This window comes from Leucoraja erinacea, chromosome 3 (genome assembly GCF_028641065.1).
Source record: "Leucoraja erinacea ecotype New England chromosome 3, Leri_hhj_1, whole genome shotgun sequence".
In the NCBI taxonomy this organism is placed as follows: domain Eukaryota; kingdom Metazoa; phylum Chordata; class Chondrichthyes; order Rajiformes; family Rajidae; genus Leucoraja; species Leucoraja erinaceus.
Genome location: NC_073379.1, coordinates 5,597,097 through 5,616,662, shown reverse-complemented (window position 1 = coordinate 5,616,662; position 19,566 = coordinate 5,597,097). Strand labels below are relative to the sequence as shown.

At 45.6% G+C, this 19,566-nt stretch overlaps 1 protein-coding gene across 3 annotated transcripts in view; it reads left to right on the top strand.

The window, feature by feature from the left end:
• Positions 1-14,820, top strand: part of cdk7 (cyclin-dependent kinase 7) — a 105,106-nt gene extending 90,286 nt beyond the window's left edge. For all 3 annotated transcript variants that reach the window (XM_055631785.1, XM_055631778.1, XM_055631773.1), the window contains 8 exons: positions 503-571; positions 683-793; positions 4,300-4,418; positions 5,958-6,057; positions 8,031-8,117; positions 10,226-10,375; positions 13,131-13,275; positions 14,597-14,820. In XM_055631785.1, the coding sequence (XP_055487760.1) occupies positions 503-571; positions 683-793; positions 4,300-4,418; positions 5,958-6,057; positions 8,031-8,117; positions 10,226-10,375; positions 13,131-13,275; positions 14,597-14,625 (810 nt within the window). In that variant the 3' untranslated portion in view covers positions 14,626-14,820. The remainder of the gene's footprint in view (positions 1-502; positions 572-682; positions 794-4,299; positions 4,419-5,957; positions 6,058-8,030; positions 8,118-10,225; positions 10,376-13,130; positions 13,276-14,596) is intronic.
• The last annotated feature ends 4,746 nt before the right edge of the window (positions 14,821-19,566 follow it).

Genomic DNA, 19,566 nt, shown 5'->3' with positions numbered 1-19,566 from the left:
CCTGCCCTTGTTCGACGTCCCAAAATGCAACACCTCACAATTCTCTGTATTAAATTCCATCAACCATTCCTCCGCCCACCTGGCCAATCGATCCAGATCCTGCTGCAATCATTCACAACGTTCTTCACTATCTGCAAAACCACTAACTTTTGTATCATCAGAAAAAAAGGCTAATCTTGCCCTACATGTTCTCATCCAAATCATTGATCTGCTATCTCTTCTTGGATCCCATGCAATCTTACCTTCCAGAGCAGCCTACCTTGTCGAATGCCTTCCTGAAATCCATGTATACAATATCTACAGCTCTGCCTTCATCGACATTTTTGGTCTCGTCTTCAAAAAACTCAATCAGATTTGTGAGACACGACCTCCCACGTACAAAACCATGCTGACTACCCCTAATCAGCCCTTGCTCGTCCAAATGCCTGTATATCCTATCCCTCAGAATGTTTCTAAGTAACAGTAATATGATACTGACATTTTCGTTTTTTTTTCTCTTTAGCTTCTTGATGTTTTTGGCTACAAGTCCAACATCAGTCTTGTGTTTGACTTTATGGAGACTGACTTAGAGGTAATGTTTTGCATGAGTATCATTTTCTGAGCAGCAATGAATTTGATAAAAAAATCACATAGTGCTGTTGTCATGAAATGGTATTTTTAACTTCCCTTTCATTAAACACAGGTAATAATAAAAGATACCAGCCTTGTGCTGACTCCTGCAAATATAAAGGCATATACGTTAATGACGTTGCAAGGTCTGGAATATCTTCATATGCACTGGATTCTACACAGGGTAAGGTGTTATTATGTATCCATATTGTACTTGTAGGCTATGTTGATGAATGTGCTCGATTCAAGCAAGATCATCGCTATTCTGGAATTTTAAAGGGGAGATGAGATACTCGTTTATCATTAAGTAAAATGTTGTAAAATCAACTCTTGAAGAATTGAAAATAGGGTCAGCTTTAATATTGTGTGTACCGAGGTACAGTGAAAAGCCTTGTTTTGCGTGCTATCAGATATACTATCGATCAGGTACGATCATCAAACGCAGGTACAATAGATAGAATAACGGGTTAGTCACAGAGTGGAGAATGCGGTTCTCAGCATTGTAGAGTATCAGTTCCGTAGATGGCCCATCAGTTTGTATTTTTGTCTTGGATATTGTATTGAAAGAAAATGTTGAGTGAATGTTAAAACGAGGAACTGCAGATAGTGGTTTACAAAAACCCCCCCACAAAGTGGAGTAAATCAGTGGGTCAGGCAGCATCTCTGGAGAGGATGGAAAGGTGATGTTTTAGTTCAGGAACTTTCTTCAGACTGATTGTGGAGCGCCAAGTATGGGGACACATTCCCTGAACAAGTGGAGAGAATGTCTTTCACTTGTTCAACGTTATCCCTGTGGTGCTGGTACATTGGAGCAGACTTCCGGTCATAGAGTTGTACAGAGTGGAAACAGGCCCTCCACCCCACCTGTCCATGCCAACCAATTTGGCATTCTGGGCAAATCCCATTTGCCTGCATTTGGCCCAGAGCCCTCTAAATCCTTCCGATCCACATATCTGTCCAAATGTCTTTCAAAAGTCAATTGAACCTAGGTCTATAGCTTCCTCGGTTAGCTCGTCCCAGATACAGGTGCACAACCTTTTATCCGAAGATCCAAATAACGAAAACCTCCGAATAGCGACATTTTTTCAGTCCTTGAAAAAAGGTCCTTGAAAACGTTCACCGAGGGCGGCCCGCAGAGGTGACAGAAGAACCTCCGGTCGGTCCTCGAAGAAAGGGGAACTAAATCCCCATCCATAAAAGAGAAGGTGAGGGTATATTGCGCGGGAGGGTTAATAATTGACAATATGCTGCTGTCTGCCCGCTGAGTTAAAAAAGTTCCCACGGTAGACTCACGATACACAGTGTATCGTGAGTCTTGCGTGGGAACTTTTTTAACTCAGCGGGCAGGGAGCTGCAGATTATTGCTCCCTTCAGTTTCACCCCACCTACACCCCTCTGCTTCCCGGCCATGTGTGTGACCCCTTCCCTCCCCTCTCCAGCTCCCCGCTCATTGCACCGGCGCGGGGGCTTTGCACTGTCTTCACGTCGGCAATGCCAGTCACCGGAGACGTCAGGACCAACGGGACACCGACCCCCAGGCCCACTGCAAGCACGGAGATCCCAGAGACCCACAGCCAGCAGCAGGTCAGCCCCGTTCCAACTCCAGAGGAAAACTGCAAACTAGCGGGAGACATCGGGACCACCAGGAGCCGCTCCCCGATGGGCCGCTACGGCGACAAGTGGCAGTTCGCCCACAGCCCGAGCTGTGCCCCCTCATCGGGACACCGACCCCCAGGCCCACTGCAAGCACGGAGATCCCAGATCAGCAACTCCAGCCCAGTCCCGCTCCAACTCCAGAGGGGCAGAAACTGATGGTGCGCAAGGTACGTCTTATTCTTGAGGTCGCGCAACTCGGGCTGTGGGCGAACTGCCACTTGTCGCCGTAGCGGCCCATCGGGGAGCGGATTCCTCTGGAGTTGGGGGTGGGGAGGGGGAGGGGGGTATTGTGCTGTTTGATCGCCCCCTGCTATCCCAGGGACAGGGAGACAGGACGTTCACCGAGGGCGGCCCGCAGAGGTGACAGCAGAACCTCCGGTCGGTCCTCGACGAAAGGGGAACTAAATCCCCATTCATAAAAGAGAAGGTGAGGGTACATTGCGCGGGAGAGTAGGAATCCCAAGACAAAGTTGAGTGAGCGTTCACCGAGGGTGGCCCGCAGAGGTGACAGCGGAACCTCGGGTCGGTCCTGGAAGAAAGGGGAACTAAAAAGAGAAGTGGAGGTATATATTGCGCGGGAGGGTATATCGCCTACCTGGAAGAAACCAGACATTTTTTCCAGGATGTCGTCTGCGCACCAAATCTCACGTTTGGCGCCTCTGCTGCACACGGATATAAGAGTGTGAAAATGTCGCCTTAGGCCGCCTTAGGGCATGTAGCCCCGCTAGGGTGACATGAGTGCGGGAGGTGATTCAATGCTGCGGTCACATTTACAAATTCAGGAACTCATTCAACACACTGCATTTCATACAGACATTTATTCTGCAAGAAAAAACTACACTGAAGACTCAAACTCGCGACCGAGGAACTGCCGGGATCAAGGCGCAAACTCGCGACCTTGCGGATATGAGCCGAGCACTCTACCACTGAGTCAGCCATTAAAATCTATGCTAAAAAATTCCATTCCGAAGACCGACAAATTCCAAATTACGAAAAGTGTCTGGTCCCAAGGCTGTCGGATAAAAGGTTGTGCACCTGTACTAGTAAGAGGAATCGTTGCCCCTGAGATACCTCTTCAATCTCTTCTCTCTCGCTTTAAACTGATGCCCTTTAGTTTTGAAATGCTCTATCCAGGAAAACAGGATGAAGCATTAACTTTATCACCATGCACCTCATGATCTTGTGCGCCTCACTGAGGTCACCCCTTGGCCACCTACATTCATAGAAACATAGTAAATAGGTGCAGGAGTAGGCCATTTGGTCCTTTGAGCCTGCACCGCCATTCAATATGATCATGGCTGATCATCCAACTCAGTATCCTGTACCTGCCTTCTCTCCATACCCACTGATGTTTTTCGCTTTGGCCATGACCCGAGTCTACTCAGGGGTGACACTGAACAGGTTAAAATACAAATATTATAGTTTGAACGAGCTGTTGTTCCCCAAGTAAATGTATTCTCCCCTATCATTTCCCCAGCCTAACTAGATCTTGATTGCATTGTGTCAAATGTTTCTCACCTTCATAGAAACATAGAAACATAGAAATTAGGTGCAGGAGTAGGCCATTCGACCCTTCGAGCCTGCACCGCCATTCAATATGATCATGGCTGATCATCCAACTCAGTATCCCGTACCTGCCTTCTCTCCATACCCTCTGATCCCCTTAGCCACAAGGGCCACATCTAACTCCCTCTTAAATATAGCCAATGAACTGGCCTCAAATACCTTCTGTGGCAGAGAGTTCCAGAGACTCACCACTCTCTGTGTGAAAAAAGTTCTTCTCATCTCGGTTTTAAAGGATTTCCCCCTTTGCTTAAGCTGTGACCCCTTGTCCTGGACTTCCCCAACATCGGGAGCAATCTTCCTGCATCTAGCCTGTCCAACCCCTTAAGAATTTTGTAAGTTTCATAATAATTAATAAGAAGAATAGCTGTGTACCTTTTCAGTATTTAGTTTCCTTACTACCACTGAATAATTTAATTTGAAGACTTTGTCGAAGTCTGTTATGAATTTTGACCTTGATGAATCTTTCAGGATATGAAGCCCAACAACTTATTAGTGGATGATAAAGGAATCCTCAAACTTGCTGACTTTGGTTTGGCCAAATCATTTGGAAGTCCCAATAGAGTGTATACACATCAGGTTGTAACAAGGTAATGCGTCACGCGCGAACGTGGGCGGCACGGTGGCGCAGCGGTGGAGTTGCTGCTTTACAGCTCCAAAGACCCAGGTTCGACCCTTAGCCGTCTGTACGGAGTTTGTACGTTCTCCCCGTGATCTGTGTGGGTTTTTTCCTGGTGCTCCAGATTTGTCCCGCTCTCCAAAGACGTACAGGTTTGTAGGCTAATTGGCTTTGATAAAATTGTAAATTGTCCCCAGCGTATAAGATAGTGTAATAGCCCTGACCAATGGTGCAAGTTCATTCCAAGAGCTCTCCCGAGTTTGCCCTGATTCGAACTCGGAGATTTACGGTAATGGCCGTTCGTCGGTACTCGGGGCTCTCGTGGACATTTTTCAACATGTTAAAAAAATTTCACGAGTCTTCCCGTGCTTACCTGCTGTTAGCGAGTCTTCCCGAGTACCTGCCGTTAGCGTTACGAGCCGCTAAGAGACGTCCCCGAGCTCCGACGTACCCGCTGCGTCCATTCTCCGTGCTTACCACGAGTTTGATTTTTTTAAATCTCGGGAGAGCACTTGAATGACCTCGCACCGTGGGACAGGGCTTTTAGTCTGCTGGGATAGCTGGTCGGCGCGGACTTGGTGGGCCAAAGGGCCTGTTTTCACACTGCCTCTAAACAAAACTTTTAAAATATCTAATTGCATGGGGTAACAATGAAGCAAATTTTACATTTTGAGAAGGCTAACACACTTTAATGTCTGATTGGGCTCATTGATGTAGAACGATGCTTTGTCAAAATTTACTTCACCCATATCATGATAATGTGATGACCTTCATGTCTCTTTGGAGGCAAGGCTAATTATATTAGCTTTTATTAGGTCGTGTAAAACTTTAAAAAAAAAAGTTAATAATCAAAGATAGTATAATTTAGAGATATGCCTTCCGCTTGGAAACAGGTCCACCAAGTCCACTCTGACCATTGATCACCCTTTCACACTTTATTTCCATGTTATCCCACATTTGAGATGCAGGCTCGTAGGGCCAAATGGCCTCCTCCTGCACCTATTTTTTTTATATTTGCACCCACTCCCTACATACTTGGGGTAATTTCCAGAGGCCAATTAACCGACAAACCCGCACGTCCTGAGATGTGGGAGAAAACTGCAGCACCCGGAGGAAGCCCACATGGTCGCAGGGGGAACGTGCCAACTCCACACAGACAGCACCCGTGGTCGGAATTAAACCCATGTCCCTTGCACTGTGAGGCAGCAACTCTACCCACTGTGCCACTGGGTCTCGTTGGGGGGGGGGAGATACTGTCTGAAGATCCGACTTTGTTTTTTTTTTTTCTTCCGCACAATATATTCCGCACATATTTGAAATACAACAATATAGATTTCTAAAAAGTCGCCATAGTTATGGCTTAATTTAGTAAGGGTTTGCACATATTACCACTAATAAGCCAAAACATGATAAGATTTGATTTTCTGAAATATATTGAATTCCTTCTGTTGACGATCTCATTTTCTGAAATACTTGTATTTTTTGATGCAAATATGACGCTTTATTTCAGGTGGTACAGATCACCGGAGTTATTGTTTGGAGCAAGAATGTACGGTGTTGGAGTGGACATGTGGGCAGTCGGTTGCATATTAGCCGAGCTGCTTCTTCGGGTAGGTGCATACAAATGAAATAACTGATCAATGAATCTCTTTTGATGGTATTATAAAGCAAAACAAAGTAAATTACAGTTTGACGAAGAGCCCCGACCCAAATGTCACCTGCCCATCCCCTCCACAGATGCTGCCTGATCTGCTGCGTTACTCCAGCAATTTGGGTTTTTGCTTGCGTTACCCAGCATCTGCAAATGCTTGTGTCTCTCCAAAAGGGGGAAACTATTTCTCTCAGTCCCTACCTGGTCGGAGTTGCGGCTTTTCTCCGAGCCGTTTTTTTTTTGCCCTTCCTCGCGGCCTACCAACAGACTGGAGCGGCGGTTTCCTGCCGGGACCGGCCAGGACTACAGCTTCGGCGGCGGTACAGCGCTGAGGCACCATCGTGGAGCGGGCGATGCCTTACCCGGGTCGCCGTGCAGTAAGCTCCGGAGTGCCGAGACCGCCGACTCCAACATCGCAGAGCTGCGGTCTGTGGAGCTACCAAAGGGGCGGCACTGAGTTTAAACACCGCGGAGCCTGGGATCTCACGACGAGATCGCCAGCGTCGGAGCTCCGACCAGCGCGGCCCGTGGACTTCGGGAGCCGCGGTCTCCTGGTGAGGAAGCGGCCGCTCCAGACACTTCGGGCCGCTGAGAGTGTTCACCCGACTCCAGAATTCCATCGGCCCGAAACGTTGCCTATTTCCTTCGCTCCATAGATGCCGCTGCACCCGCTGAGTTTCTCCAGCATTTTTGTGCACCGTAGGATAGTGCTATTGTTGACGCGGACCCGGTGAGCTGAAGGAGCCTGTTTCCCCCCCCTGATCTAAAAAAAGAAAAGGGCAGATAAGTCAAAGCTTAATGTAGGGGTAGATTTTAAGGAATATTATAAAGGAAGAAGAGAGAATGAGAGGCCTGGATAGAGTGGATGTGGAGAGAATGTTTCCATTAGTGGGAGAGTCTAGGACGAGAAGTTATAGTCTCAGAATTAAAGGGTGGTCCTTTAGGAAGGAGATGAGGAGGAATTTCTTTAGTCAGAGGGTGATGAATATGTGAATTTATTGCCACAGAAGGCTGCGGAGACTGTCAATGGATATGTTTACGGTGAAGATCGACAGACTCTTCATTAGTAAGGGTGTCTGTCAGAGGTTATGGGGACTTTAGAGATACAGCATAGAAACAGGCCCTTCGGCCCACTTGAAATGTCGCCCATCTTTGTCCTTGCCTTCTGGAGATGGTGCTTGATCTGCTGAATTACTCCAGCACTGTGTTCTCAACATTCTGGTAAACCTCTTAATTTCAAAGTTTTTTTTTTAAGGCAGAGTTAGATAGATTCTTGATCCGTACGAGTGTCAGGGGTTAAATTTATGAATTTAAGAGAGGTTAATTGTGTGAATCCAGAGCTTGGGGCCCAACCAGCTGGAGAGATCATAGCCAATTGCTAAACTGGTGGAAACCAGCAATGGACGTATTGTTGTCGGCCGATTTCTTTTACCTGATTACTCTGATACCAAAGGAAGCCACCTGTCCTGTCAGGGTCATACAACTACCAAAGGGCATTCCCAGCAGAGTAATCCCGTTATTCCCATTCCCCGTCCTCATTTTTCAATTGCTCTGCTACATATGCTATACGCCACTCAGCTGCCTTTTGCCAGGTATTTGCAATGAGTGGAAATGACAGTATCCATTGACGCAATCCACATGTAGGATCATATAGCATGGATAACAGGCCCTTCGGCCCAACTCGTCTTGCCAACCAAGATGTCCCATTTGCCCACATTTGATCCACATCTCTCTAAACCTTTCTTATCTATGTACCTCTCTCAATGTCTTTAAAATGCTGTTATAGTACCTGCCTCGACTACCTCCTCTGGCAGCTCGTTCTGTATACCCACAATCTTAGGGATGTGGCAGGAAACAAGAGCATACTCCAAAAGTTTTTTAAAAGCCAAAAGCTGTTGTGAGCTTAAATGTGTGTACTTTGTATTGATGCAGACGCCGTTTTTACCTGGCGATTCGGATCTAGATCAGCTGACCAAAATATTCGAGGCTTTGGGCACTCCGACAGAGGAAAAGTGGCCTGTAAGTTGACTTTCTGAATTGGTGCTGAAGTGTGAAATCAGGGTGGTGATTTGATATCCAAGCTTGCTTTAATGGTTAGCACCTGCCCAGAGAATATTGTATTCCATCTTAGTGCACTAGCTTTGACAGTCGCTTTGGACTTGCATATCTCACGTCGCTTTGTGGTCATTCTGATTTCCAGCACCTACAAAGGTTGGGCGGAGAATTTGCTATATTTTGCTGATTTATTGATTACACTGATAAGAGCTGCTGCCTCACTGCGCCAGAGACCCGGTTCGATCCCAACCACGAGTGCTGTCTGCATGGAGTTTGCACGTTCTCCTTGTGACCGTGTGGATAGAGTCATCCAGTGTGGAAACGGGCACCTCAGCCCAACTTGCCCACACTGACTAAGATGCCCTATCCGCACTAGTCCCACCTGCCTGCATTTGGCCCATATCCCTCTAAACCTGTCCTATCCATGTACCTGTCTAAATGCTTTTTAAACATTACGATAGTCCCTGCCCCAAGTACTTCCTCCAGCAGCTCGTTCCATACACCCGCCTCCCTTTGCATGAAAAAAGTTACCCCTCCGATCTTTCCCCCATTACCTTAAACCTATGTCCCCTACTCTGGTCAAGAGATCTATTCCTCTCATGATGGTCAGTGTGGACTCATTGGGCTGAAGGGCCTATTTCCATGCTGTAGCTCTAAACTAAACTGAATTGTGCACACCTTGTACTAGTCTGTTGAAAAAGCTACTTTTATAACTACTAAACCAGGTTCGCTTCTTAATAAACAGACACCACACAAACTGTTTGGTAGACCAGTTCAAAACTTTACTTAACATCGGCGGATGGAAGGGAGGGAGAACTCCAGTCAAGTGACCAACACAGACACTTGACTGTGCTCAGTCACCTTTTTTTAACAACAGAATTACATTGCCTTAAATAGGGTTTTTTTGTCCCCTTAGCACATTCCACAGACATTAGTCATGGTCAGAGGTACAGGAAAAGGTTTCCACAGAATGCATCACATCAAACCTTTTGTTTACATGGTACAAGATACACTAAAAACATTGGCCATTTGCTTTAGGTCCAAATAGACCACCCTAGCTCTTTTCGCTGCTTCCTCTGTCATTTGGTCCCTCATAAACATGGGTCATTTGTTTACAAAGATGTGACTGGCTATTTCTCTCTTCCTTTATTGCCTTCTCCCCATAAACATTGGTAATTTGGTTTATGGCATCTTACTTCAAAGATATCTCTAGCTTGTTATAGGATGTTATAGGAATTATTATCTCACACACCCACAACCTAAGGCAAGCCTAATTTGAGACTAAATATAAGCTGTAAGCTAGCCCAGAAGTCAATTTAATATCTTCTTATATTTTTAACTAAAATTCGGCTTCATCACTGTTATGGATTCCTGCTTGCCAAGTACGTAAAACTTAATACTGAAGTGGAAAATATATCTTTACGGTTCTCTTCCACGTGTCCAACATGTTTGAAGAATAAGGTAAACTGTTTTCCATGTGCTGAATGAACAGTATGATGTGTCTAAAGTCAAGCAAGCCTGCTATGTAGCAGTATTGATCAGGTTATACAATATTAATTTATCTTTAAGAGCTTCTTGTGTTGGAATAAATACCCCAAAAAAAATGTCTTTAACTGGAGCTGGATCACATTGGAAAAGCAAATAAAATCAGAGCACTTTATTGCAGTTGTATGTTATTAGGTACTTTTACATTTGAACACTCTTCCCGCCCCCCACCCCTCCCCCACTCCCACATCAGTCTGCAGAAGGGTCTCGATCCGAAACGTCACCTATTCCTTCGCTCCATAGATGTTGCCTCACCTGCTGAGCTTTTCCAGTATTTTTATCTACCTTCGATTTTTCTAGCATCTGCAGTTCCTTCTTAAACTTTATATTTGGACTAGGTCACTTTGCTCTACATCCAAGCTGCAAAGTTTGTATGAATATGTCAGGGGTTATGGGGAGGAGGCAGGACAATGGGGTTGGTAGGGAGGGATAGATCAGCCGTGATTGAATGGCGGAATAGACTCGATGGGCCGAATGGCCTATTTCTGCTCCTTATGAACGTATGACCTCATTTTTTTTAATTGCAGGGAATGATGAGCCTTCCAGACTATGTATCATTTAAAAGTTTTCCAGGAACTCCATTTGAACATATATTCAGGGCTGCTGGCGATGATCTGCTGGAATTATTACAAGATCTGTTTACTTTTCATCCAAACGCAAGAGTAACGGCTACACAGGTAAATGGATTCTTCTTGTATCGATTGACACAAAGGCAACAATTTGCACATGGCTCTGCTATAACGTGACCGACGCATTCCTAAGAAACCACAGATTGGAGAAACTCCCGGCGGTTTATAGGTGGTTGCCGGAGGTTGCAGGTAGTGGAAGCAGGTAGGGAGACTGACAAAAACCTCCAGGGACCGCACGGAAACCTGGGGTGGGGCGCAAAGTCTCCAGAGGTTTCCGTTCAGGTTTCCTAAGTGGGACGGGGGCATTACAGCGCCAGAGACCCCGGTTGAATCCTGGCTAGAGGTGTTTGTCTGCACGGAGTTTGTACGTTCTCCCCGTGACCCGAGTGGGTTTTTGTCCGGGATCTTCGGTTTCCTTCCACACTCCAAAGACATGCAGGTTTTTGGGATAATTGGTTTGGCATGAATGTAAGTTTGTCCCTAGTGTGTGTGGGACAGCATTAATGTGCAGGGATCGCTGGGCAGTGCGGACTCGGTGGACCGAAGGGCCTGCTTCCGTGCTGTATCTCTAAACTGAACTAAAAACAACTGTGTCAGCAGGGAGAAGGGGATTTTGGGGCAACATACAGACCTTCAGACTCGCATAATAAAGTTTATTCTACGCAAGATTGTCCAAATTAAAGGCCTTTTTCAATGGTTCAATGTTTCCTTTATTATATAGCCAGGGCTGCCAACAAATCGGGTGAGTTGGGAGTGAGAAATTGCGAGTGACCAAGTCCGAGGGAGCGTAGCGACCGGGGCAGGGGAGGGGGGGGAGGAGGATGTGGGAGGAGGGTGTCCCCCCCCCCTCCCCCTCCCATTGGTACGGAACTTTTGCATTTTTCAGCTTGCAATTGTGCAATATGGTGCATACTGTGGAGAGTCTTTTAACTTACACTTGAATGCAATATTTATGCTTTAAATTGGATTAGCTATGAATAACGTTAGGCTAAATTACATTCCTAATTACATTCCACAATAGAGCTCAGGCTCTGATCAACAGGTGCAGCACATGAATGATCTTAGTATATTCATGTATGGAAATCAGATTATAATCAAACACGGCCCATGTAGACCATCCTGGGTCTCACTGCACACCTGGTACTACTCCTGACCCTGACTCCAGTTGTATACCTTCTCTCATTCCTGACCCTGAGACCAGCCTTGCACCTGCCCCCCTATTCTACCCTGATCATAGCTGCTTACCTGCTTAGGTTCCCAGTGCTGAACGCTCCCATTGTCCCAGCTTTGACTGCACACCGAGTACTATTCCAGACCTTGACTCTGGATGCACACTTGGCCTTGCTCCTAGCACCTCTGCACTGACAATATATCTGGCCCACACATAAAGCCCCATATCTGACCCCCTGGACTTAACCTATTACGTTCAAGTCCACAAGTGCTTATCTAATGCGGTAATCTTTTATGGGGCACTTCACAGACCAAATTATGTATAACAAAATTTGCTACATCCGTTGGCTTCCTTGTTATCTAACATGCTAGTTACTTCGTCAAAGAAGTCATCAATTGGTTGAACACAATTTCTCATCCATAAAATTATGCTCACTCAGCTGTATAAATATTCTGTTATCATTTCTTTCATTTTCCTAACAAAGTCCTGAAGTCATTTTCACCCCCAATGTTTTCAGTATTTTGCTGTCTTCCTCTCAGCTGGGACTTTTCCGAAATGCAAAGTCCTATAACTATGTATTTAAGCAATAATATTCTATTTAATGTGATCTTGAGAGTATATAATATTTTCTGTGGTATTCATAACACAACAATGATAAAAAAAGATCTTTGTTTCGATTGCACCTATCAACACGCATACATTATTATATTACAGTTAAAATGTACCAAGGGCAAATTTTTGTCATAAAGTAATACAGTGTGGAAGCAGGCCCTTCGGCCCAACTCGCCCACACCGGCTGTTAGAATCTTCAGCAAAGCACAAATGCCAAAGTAACTCTGCGGGTCAGTCAGCATCTGTGGAGGGAATAGATAAACAAGGTTTCAGGTTGGGAGCATCTTTCCGACGAAGATAAATGTTACCGACCTGAAACAATGTGTACTCATTCCCTCCATAGATGCTGCCTGACCCACTGAATTACTCCAGCAATTTGTGTTTTTTACTTGTAGCAGATCTACCTGTGCTCTCAATTCAGTCAACCGAGTTAGAACTTTGTGAGATAGACACAAAAAGCTGGAGTAACTCAGCAGGCCAGGCAGCATCTCTGGAGAGAAGGAATGGGTGAGGTTTTGGGTCGAGACCCTTCTTCAGACTTTGGGAGGATTGATATATAACTCGTGGGGGGGGGGATTGAACAATTGAATATTTTTAATCTGTGGCCACTCTGAATGATGACCAGTGATCCCTCTTTAGCGTAAATGTTTGAATATCAGATGAAGATGGCACGGAGACCTGTAAGTCAATATTGAGTGGAGGAAAAATAAAATCAGGACATATATTGGCAGAAAAAGAAACGCTGGAGTATCTCAGCCTCTCCGGAGAGAAGGAATGGGTGATGTTTTGGGTCGAGACTGGCGTGAAGGAGGGTCCCAACCCAAAATGCCACCCATTCCTTCTCTCCAGAGAAGTTGCCTGTCCCGCTGAGTTACTCCAGCATTTTGTGTCTATCCATGATGGCCGCACGTTGTTCGTAGATGAGAGGTGCGGGAATTGGTTAAGCATCTCTTTGCAGGTCTCTCGAATTGGACTTGCCCGGTCTCAGTTTAGCTATAACTGGAAAATGATCTTCCCTAGGCACTGAAGAAGAGGTATTTTAGTAATCGCCCAGGACCAACAGTGGGACCTCAATTGCCCCGACCCAACGGCGTAACAGAAGTCTTAAAGGAGCAAGAGGTGAAGGCGGGTCTAAAGCGGAAACGGACTGACAACCAAGAGCAAGGTAATGAGCAGGGACCTCGCAAATCACAGCTCTACTTTCTCTTTTCCCACTCTGTTTTTAAAGGGACTAAGCATGATACGATCTGATAATACATTTGGCCAAACTTACCCATGTCGACCAACATGCCCCATCTACACTAGTCCCATCTGCCTACATTTGGTCCATATCCCTCTAAACCGATCCTATCCATGTACCTGTCCAAATGTTTCTTAAACGTTACGATAGCCCCTGCCTCAACTACCTTCTCCGGCAGCTCTTTCCATGCACCCATCACCCTTTGTGTAAATGAAGTTGCCCCTCAGGGACCTATTAAATCTTTTCCCCCCTTACCTTAAACCTATGTCCCCCAGTTCTCGATGCCTCTAGGCAAGAGACTGCGCGTCTACCCGATCTATTCCTCTCACGATTTTTGTACACCTCCATAAGATCACCCCTCATCCTCCTGCACTCCAAGGAATAGAGTCCTAGCCTGCCCACCCTCTCCCTGTAGCTCAATTCTAGGTACAGTTTTGATTTTTCACTGCTTTGAACATGTGCATGGTTTTTTTTTGTTTCTTTCTATCTGAGTGGCGCACTGAAATGGAGGAAAGGTGAAAAGGCCCATAAGTATTAAAGGTCTCCAGTTATTAGTAATATTCAATCTGTCTGATTTCACTGACTAAGTTTAGAGTGCAAGGAGAATTTTTAGTCTTGTCACTGCAAGGAAAAACCTCCAGGCTTTATTTCCACTGAGTTTAGAGATGCAGCGCGGAAACAGGCCCTTCGGCCCACCGGTTCCGCGCCGACCAGCGATTCCCACACATTAACGCTATCCCACACCCACTAGGGACAATTTTTACATTTCTACCAAGCCAATGTACCTACAAACCTGCACGTCTTTGCATAAAAAAAAACGATAGCCCCTGCCTCAACTACCTTCTCCGGCAGCTCTTTCCATGCACCCATCACCCTTTGTGTAAATGAAGTTGCCCCTCAAAAAACGATTCTCCTGGTTACTTGTCGACTATCCTGACTACGGGTTCAGTCTGCACGGAGTCTGTACCTTCTCCCCGTGACCGCGTGGGTTTTCCCTGGGTGCTCCGGTTTCCTCCCACACTCGAAAAACTACAGGTTTGTGGGTTAATTGGCTTCGGTAAAAACTGTAAATGTCCCTAGTGTGTGTGGGATAGTGTTAGTGTGCGGGGAACAGGGACTCGGTGGGTCGAAGGGCCTGTTTCCGCGCTGTATCTCTAAACTAAACTCAACCAATCGTCAGTGTGAAATTGTGTTAATGTTTGACTGATATCTCTCAGAAAATGGTGTTTGTTGTACTTGTTTTCAGGTAGCCTGGTTAAGAGATTAATTTTCTGACCTGTCGCTGGCTGCTGCTGATATACCGGACACAAGTGGAAGCATCGTGCAACAAACGATAATATACTGGTTACATCTTGTAACTGAAGGACTTAGCTGCTGTGTACAAAGTGGAGTAGATTTATTACATTCAAAAGAGCCCTGATTTGTACTTGTGAATAATGATGTCTCAGTAATTTTTCCAATAAAATATGTTTAAAAAAAAATATGTACGTAGGTTGTTGTTAATTCATTTTTAATAACATAGGTTTTTAATTCTCCACTTTTTCACTTAGTTCGTATGGCACCTGACTGAATAATGGCTGCATTTGTGATTTACTACCGGATAGCTGGGGACTGTAATATAAAAGCTCAACAAAGATAAATAACTTTCAGAGGGGTATGAATGGCATAGAAATGCTATCAATTTGATATTGAAACATAGAAAACAGATGCAGGAGTAGACATTCAGTCCTTCGAGACAGCACCGCCATTCAATACTGATCATCCTAAATCAATACCCCGTTCCTGCTTTCTCCCCCCATAAGCCCTACGAGCTATATCCAACTCTCCCTTGAAAACATCCAGTGAATTGGCCACCACTGCCTTCTGTGGCAGAGAATTCCACCAATTCACAACTCTCTGGGTGAAAAAGTTTTTCCTCATCTCAGTCCTAAATGGCCTGCCCCTTATTCTTACGTTATGGTGTCTAACTTACCTTCTTTAACATTTGAAAGGCAGTGTGGCGCAGAGGTAGAGTTGCTGCCTTACAGCGCCAGATCGGAGTTCGGTCCCGACTCCGGGTGCTGTCTATCCGGAGTTTGCACGTTCTCCCCGTGACCGCGATGGGTTTTCTCTGAGATCTTCGGTTTCCACCCAGACTCCAAAGACGTACAGGTTTGTAGCTTAATTGGCTTCGGATAAAACGTAAAATTGTCCCTAGTGTGTGTGTGTGTGTGTAGGATAATGTTAATTTGCGGGGATCGCTGGTCGGTGCGGGCAAGGTGGGCCGAAGGGCCTGTTTCTACTCTGTATTTCTAAACTAAACTAAAGGGATTGTCAAACTAGATCTATGTGGGTGGTGGGTGTATGGAACGAGCTGCCAGAGGAGGTGTTAAGGCAGGGACTATTACAACATTTTTAAAATATATTTATCCGCCCAGCTGTGGCGTGGCCCGCCGAGTTCCTCCAGCACTTTGTGTTTTATCACAAGAGTATTCACTGCCTGGGGGAGCTCCGATTCAAATACCACACAGGAATTTGAGAATTTGAATAGCATATTAGAAATCTAGCGCGTACATTTCTGGTCATAGAGTCATGCGGTGTGAAAACAGGCACTTTGACTTAACTTGCCCACACCCACCAACATGTCCCATCTACACCAGTCCCACCTGCCTGTGTTTGGCCCATATTCTTCCAAACTGTTCTTGTCCACATCATTCTTAATCATTGTTATGGTACCTGCCTCACCTACCACCTCCGGCAACTTGTTCCATACACCCACCACCCAATGTGTTAAAAAAAAAAAGTTACCCCTCAGGTTCTTATTAAATCTTTCACCCCATAAATCTATGTTCTCTGGCTCTTGATTCCCCTACTCTGAGTAAATGACAGGGTGCATTCACCCTATCTATCCCTCTCTTGATCTTCTACACCTCTATAAGATCACTCCTCATACTCCTGCCGCATCAAGGAACTAGGTCCCTTGCGTCTGTCAATGCTACTTGCTGTCTTCCTTGCTGGCTATGATCATCCTTACATATTTCATAAATGCTAGGTGCAGAATGAGGCCATTTGGCCCATCAACTCTACTCCGCCATTCAATCATGGCTGATCTATCTATCCCTCCTAACCCCATTCTCCTGCCTTCTCCCCATAACCCCTGACACCCGTACTAATTAAGAATCTGTCAATCTCCGCCTTAAAAATATCCATTGACTTGGCCTCCACAGCAGTCAGTGGCAATGAATTCCACAGATTCACCACCCTCTCGCTAAAGAAATTCCTCCACATCTCCTTTCTAAAGGTACGTCCTTTAATTCTGAGGCTGTGTCCACTGGTTCTAGACTCTCCCACCTTCAACACCACTCACCCAATTTTTTTAGTTCCCTTTCCCCTTCTGCACCTGGCAAATGGAAACTGCCAAGTACAGCGGTTGGTGGCCAGTTCCCTTGGCCTCAGGCCAGTGTTAAATCAGCGCTCTTGAACTTCACATCAAATTTAAAATAGTTGGCGCAAGTGTTCAAAATCAGTGCTAATTTTTGAGCAGCCTACCATTCATGCCATGTGCCAGGCCACACACACTCTGCAAAATGACCCGTGACAAAGGTTATGCGAATGAAGAAAAGATTTTTCCCAAACTAATTTTGCATATCTCTCCCATCTGTGATAAATGTCAATACTCAGAGGCTAATTTAACTCATACTTTTGTAAATTGCATAAAAATCAAACATTTCTGGACGGATATTTTTAGAATAATTTCTGAAGTTGTTAATACCCAATTGGATCTCGACTCAAAACGAATAATATTAGCAATGAGCCTACAAACCTGTACGTCTTTGGAGTGCGGGAGGAAACCCAAGATCTCTGAGAAAACCCACGGAAAGAACGCACTGTCTCTGTAGCCTTTCATCTTTTGTCTTTCCCCAGAGTTAACTTTGATTTTGCTTTTCCTGTGGTTTTGAAAATCTCTCTCCCATACATCTAACAAATAGATATCATGTCCCTGTAGTGAGAATTGATGGAGTTTACTTATTAAATAAGGCTTTTTGGGAGGCTTCCCTGTTAAACATAGTGACAAAGAGCAGCTGTAATCTCAAGGTTGCAACGGATAAGAACTAGACAGAACTGTGAATAACTATCCCATTCAATAGATAAGGAAGTCTGCTTTTCAACAGAGTCTATTGTCACCTTGTTGTGATGGTGGAGAACCTTGTGTGGACCTGAGATCCTGAGAGCGATGCCGTCTGGAGCTATGCTCCTGGTAGGGCCACCCATGGTGGTAAGGTCGAGGGGGAGGTCCCTGACAAAGAGCAATCCAACCAAGACCTCAACGGTGGAACAGGCGGAGGACGATGGCTGACCTTAGTGGAGCGTCACAACGGCTGGGAAGGCGGATGAAGGCTGCAGCAAGAAAGGGTCTCCGGTCGTCTTGGACTCCATGCCACTGGATCCTGACCCAGATCTGTCAAGGAACGTGTGGTGGCTGCCTGTGTACCAGTCTCCCCACGTTAAACTAAGTCACGCACAGGCGTCCACCATGAGAGGACAGTCATACTGGTTTCGAGTGACCACCGATGATGATGATTTGATTTACCTATTTTAATTAAGTTATGCTGTGAAAACTAAATACATTGGCCCATCTATTTATTACCATCGTAACATTCTATGTTGGCCATTTTCCCCATCATGTTTCCCCAGAATGTGAGCTCTAGGGTTAACCAGATTATAACCTACTCATCTTCCTTATAATTTTCAAAATTCCCGACAACACCCTCCATAGATGCAGCCTCCGGCACTTTTGTGCTTAGCTCAAGATTCCAGCATCTGCAGTTCTTCGTACCCCCAAGTATTTCATTGTTGCGGGTGGATCTTGAGCACGTGGGAGAAAAACGAGAGCACCCGGTGGAAATCCACACGGTCACAGGGCAGGACATGAAAGGCAAGAAGGGTCTCGACCCGAAATGTCACCCATTCCTTCTCTCCAGATATGCTGCCTGTCCCGCTGAGTAACTCTGAAAAAGTTACTTTTATAACAACTAAACCAGGTTCGCTTCTTAATAAACAGACACCACACAAACTGCTTGGTAGACCAGTTCAAAACTTTACTTAACATCAGCCGATGGAAGGGAGCGAGAATTCCAGCTAAGTGACCAATGTAGACACTCAACTGTCCTCGGTCCTCTTCTCTGAACAACAGAATTACATTGCCTTAAATAGGGTTTTTTGTCCCCTTAACACCTTCCACAGACATTAATCATGTCAGAGGTACAGGAAAAGGTTTCCACAGATTGCATCACATCAAAGGCCTTTTGTTTACATGGTACAAGATATACTAAAAACATTGACCATCTGCTTTATCATTTTATTTCCACTTTCCTGGTTTTTTTTCTTTGTCACTTGGTCCCTCATAAACATAGGCCATCTGGTTTATTGCCTCTTGCTTCAAAGATGTGACCACCTATATCTCTCTTCCTCTATCACCTCCTCCCCCATAAACATTGGTCATTTGATTTCCACTTTCCTGGTTTTTTCTTTGTCACTTGGTCCCTCCTAAACATAGTCCATCTGTTTACAAAGATGTGACCAGCTATGTCTCTCTTCCTCTATCACCTCCTCCCCCATAAACATTGGTCATTTGGTTTATGGCATCTTACTTCAAAGATATCTCTAGCTCCTTCTCTCTCTGCCTGTCACTTGGGAGACAATGTTATAGGATTTATTATCTCCCACACCCCGCAACCTTAGACAAGCCTAATTTGACACTAAATATAAACTGAAACCTATTTTAATTTTTTCTTATTTTTGTAACTTTATTTGGCTTCATCAACTCCAGCATTTTGTGTCTGCCACAGGGCAGGACATTGCAGTGTTCAGGCAGCCCCACCAGGGGTCAGTGTTGAGCCTGGTTCACTGGCGCTGGGGCATACAGTCTGTACCAAAGACACTAGAGGAGCAAGATGCGCCACTCAGCAAAAAAAGCGTAGTATATCTTTGGTCTGTGCCACCTGCCCCGATCTTCACCCGCTCTAGTCTTACATGTGAGCGAAACGCAAAGCACAGGAGGAACTCGGTGGCTCAGGTTGCCTGAACAACTATGTCAGTCTGAAGAAGGGTCCTGGCCTGAAACATCATCCACCCATCCATCCACACCCTCAACAGAACCTGGCGGAGGGGGGGGATCTGGCGGTGGGAGCGGTTGGGTGACCAAGAAAGACCGGGGGAGCTGACGTGGGCTGGGCC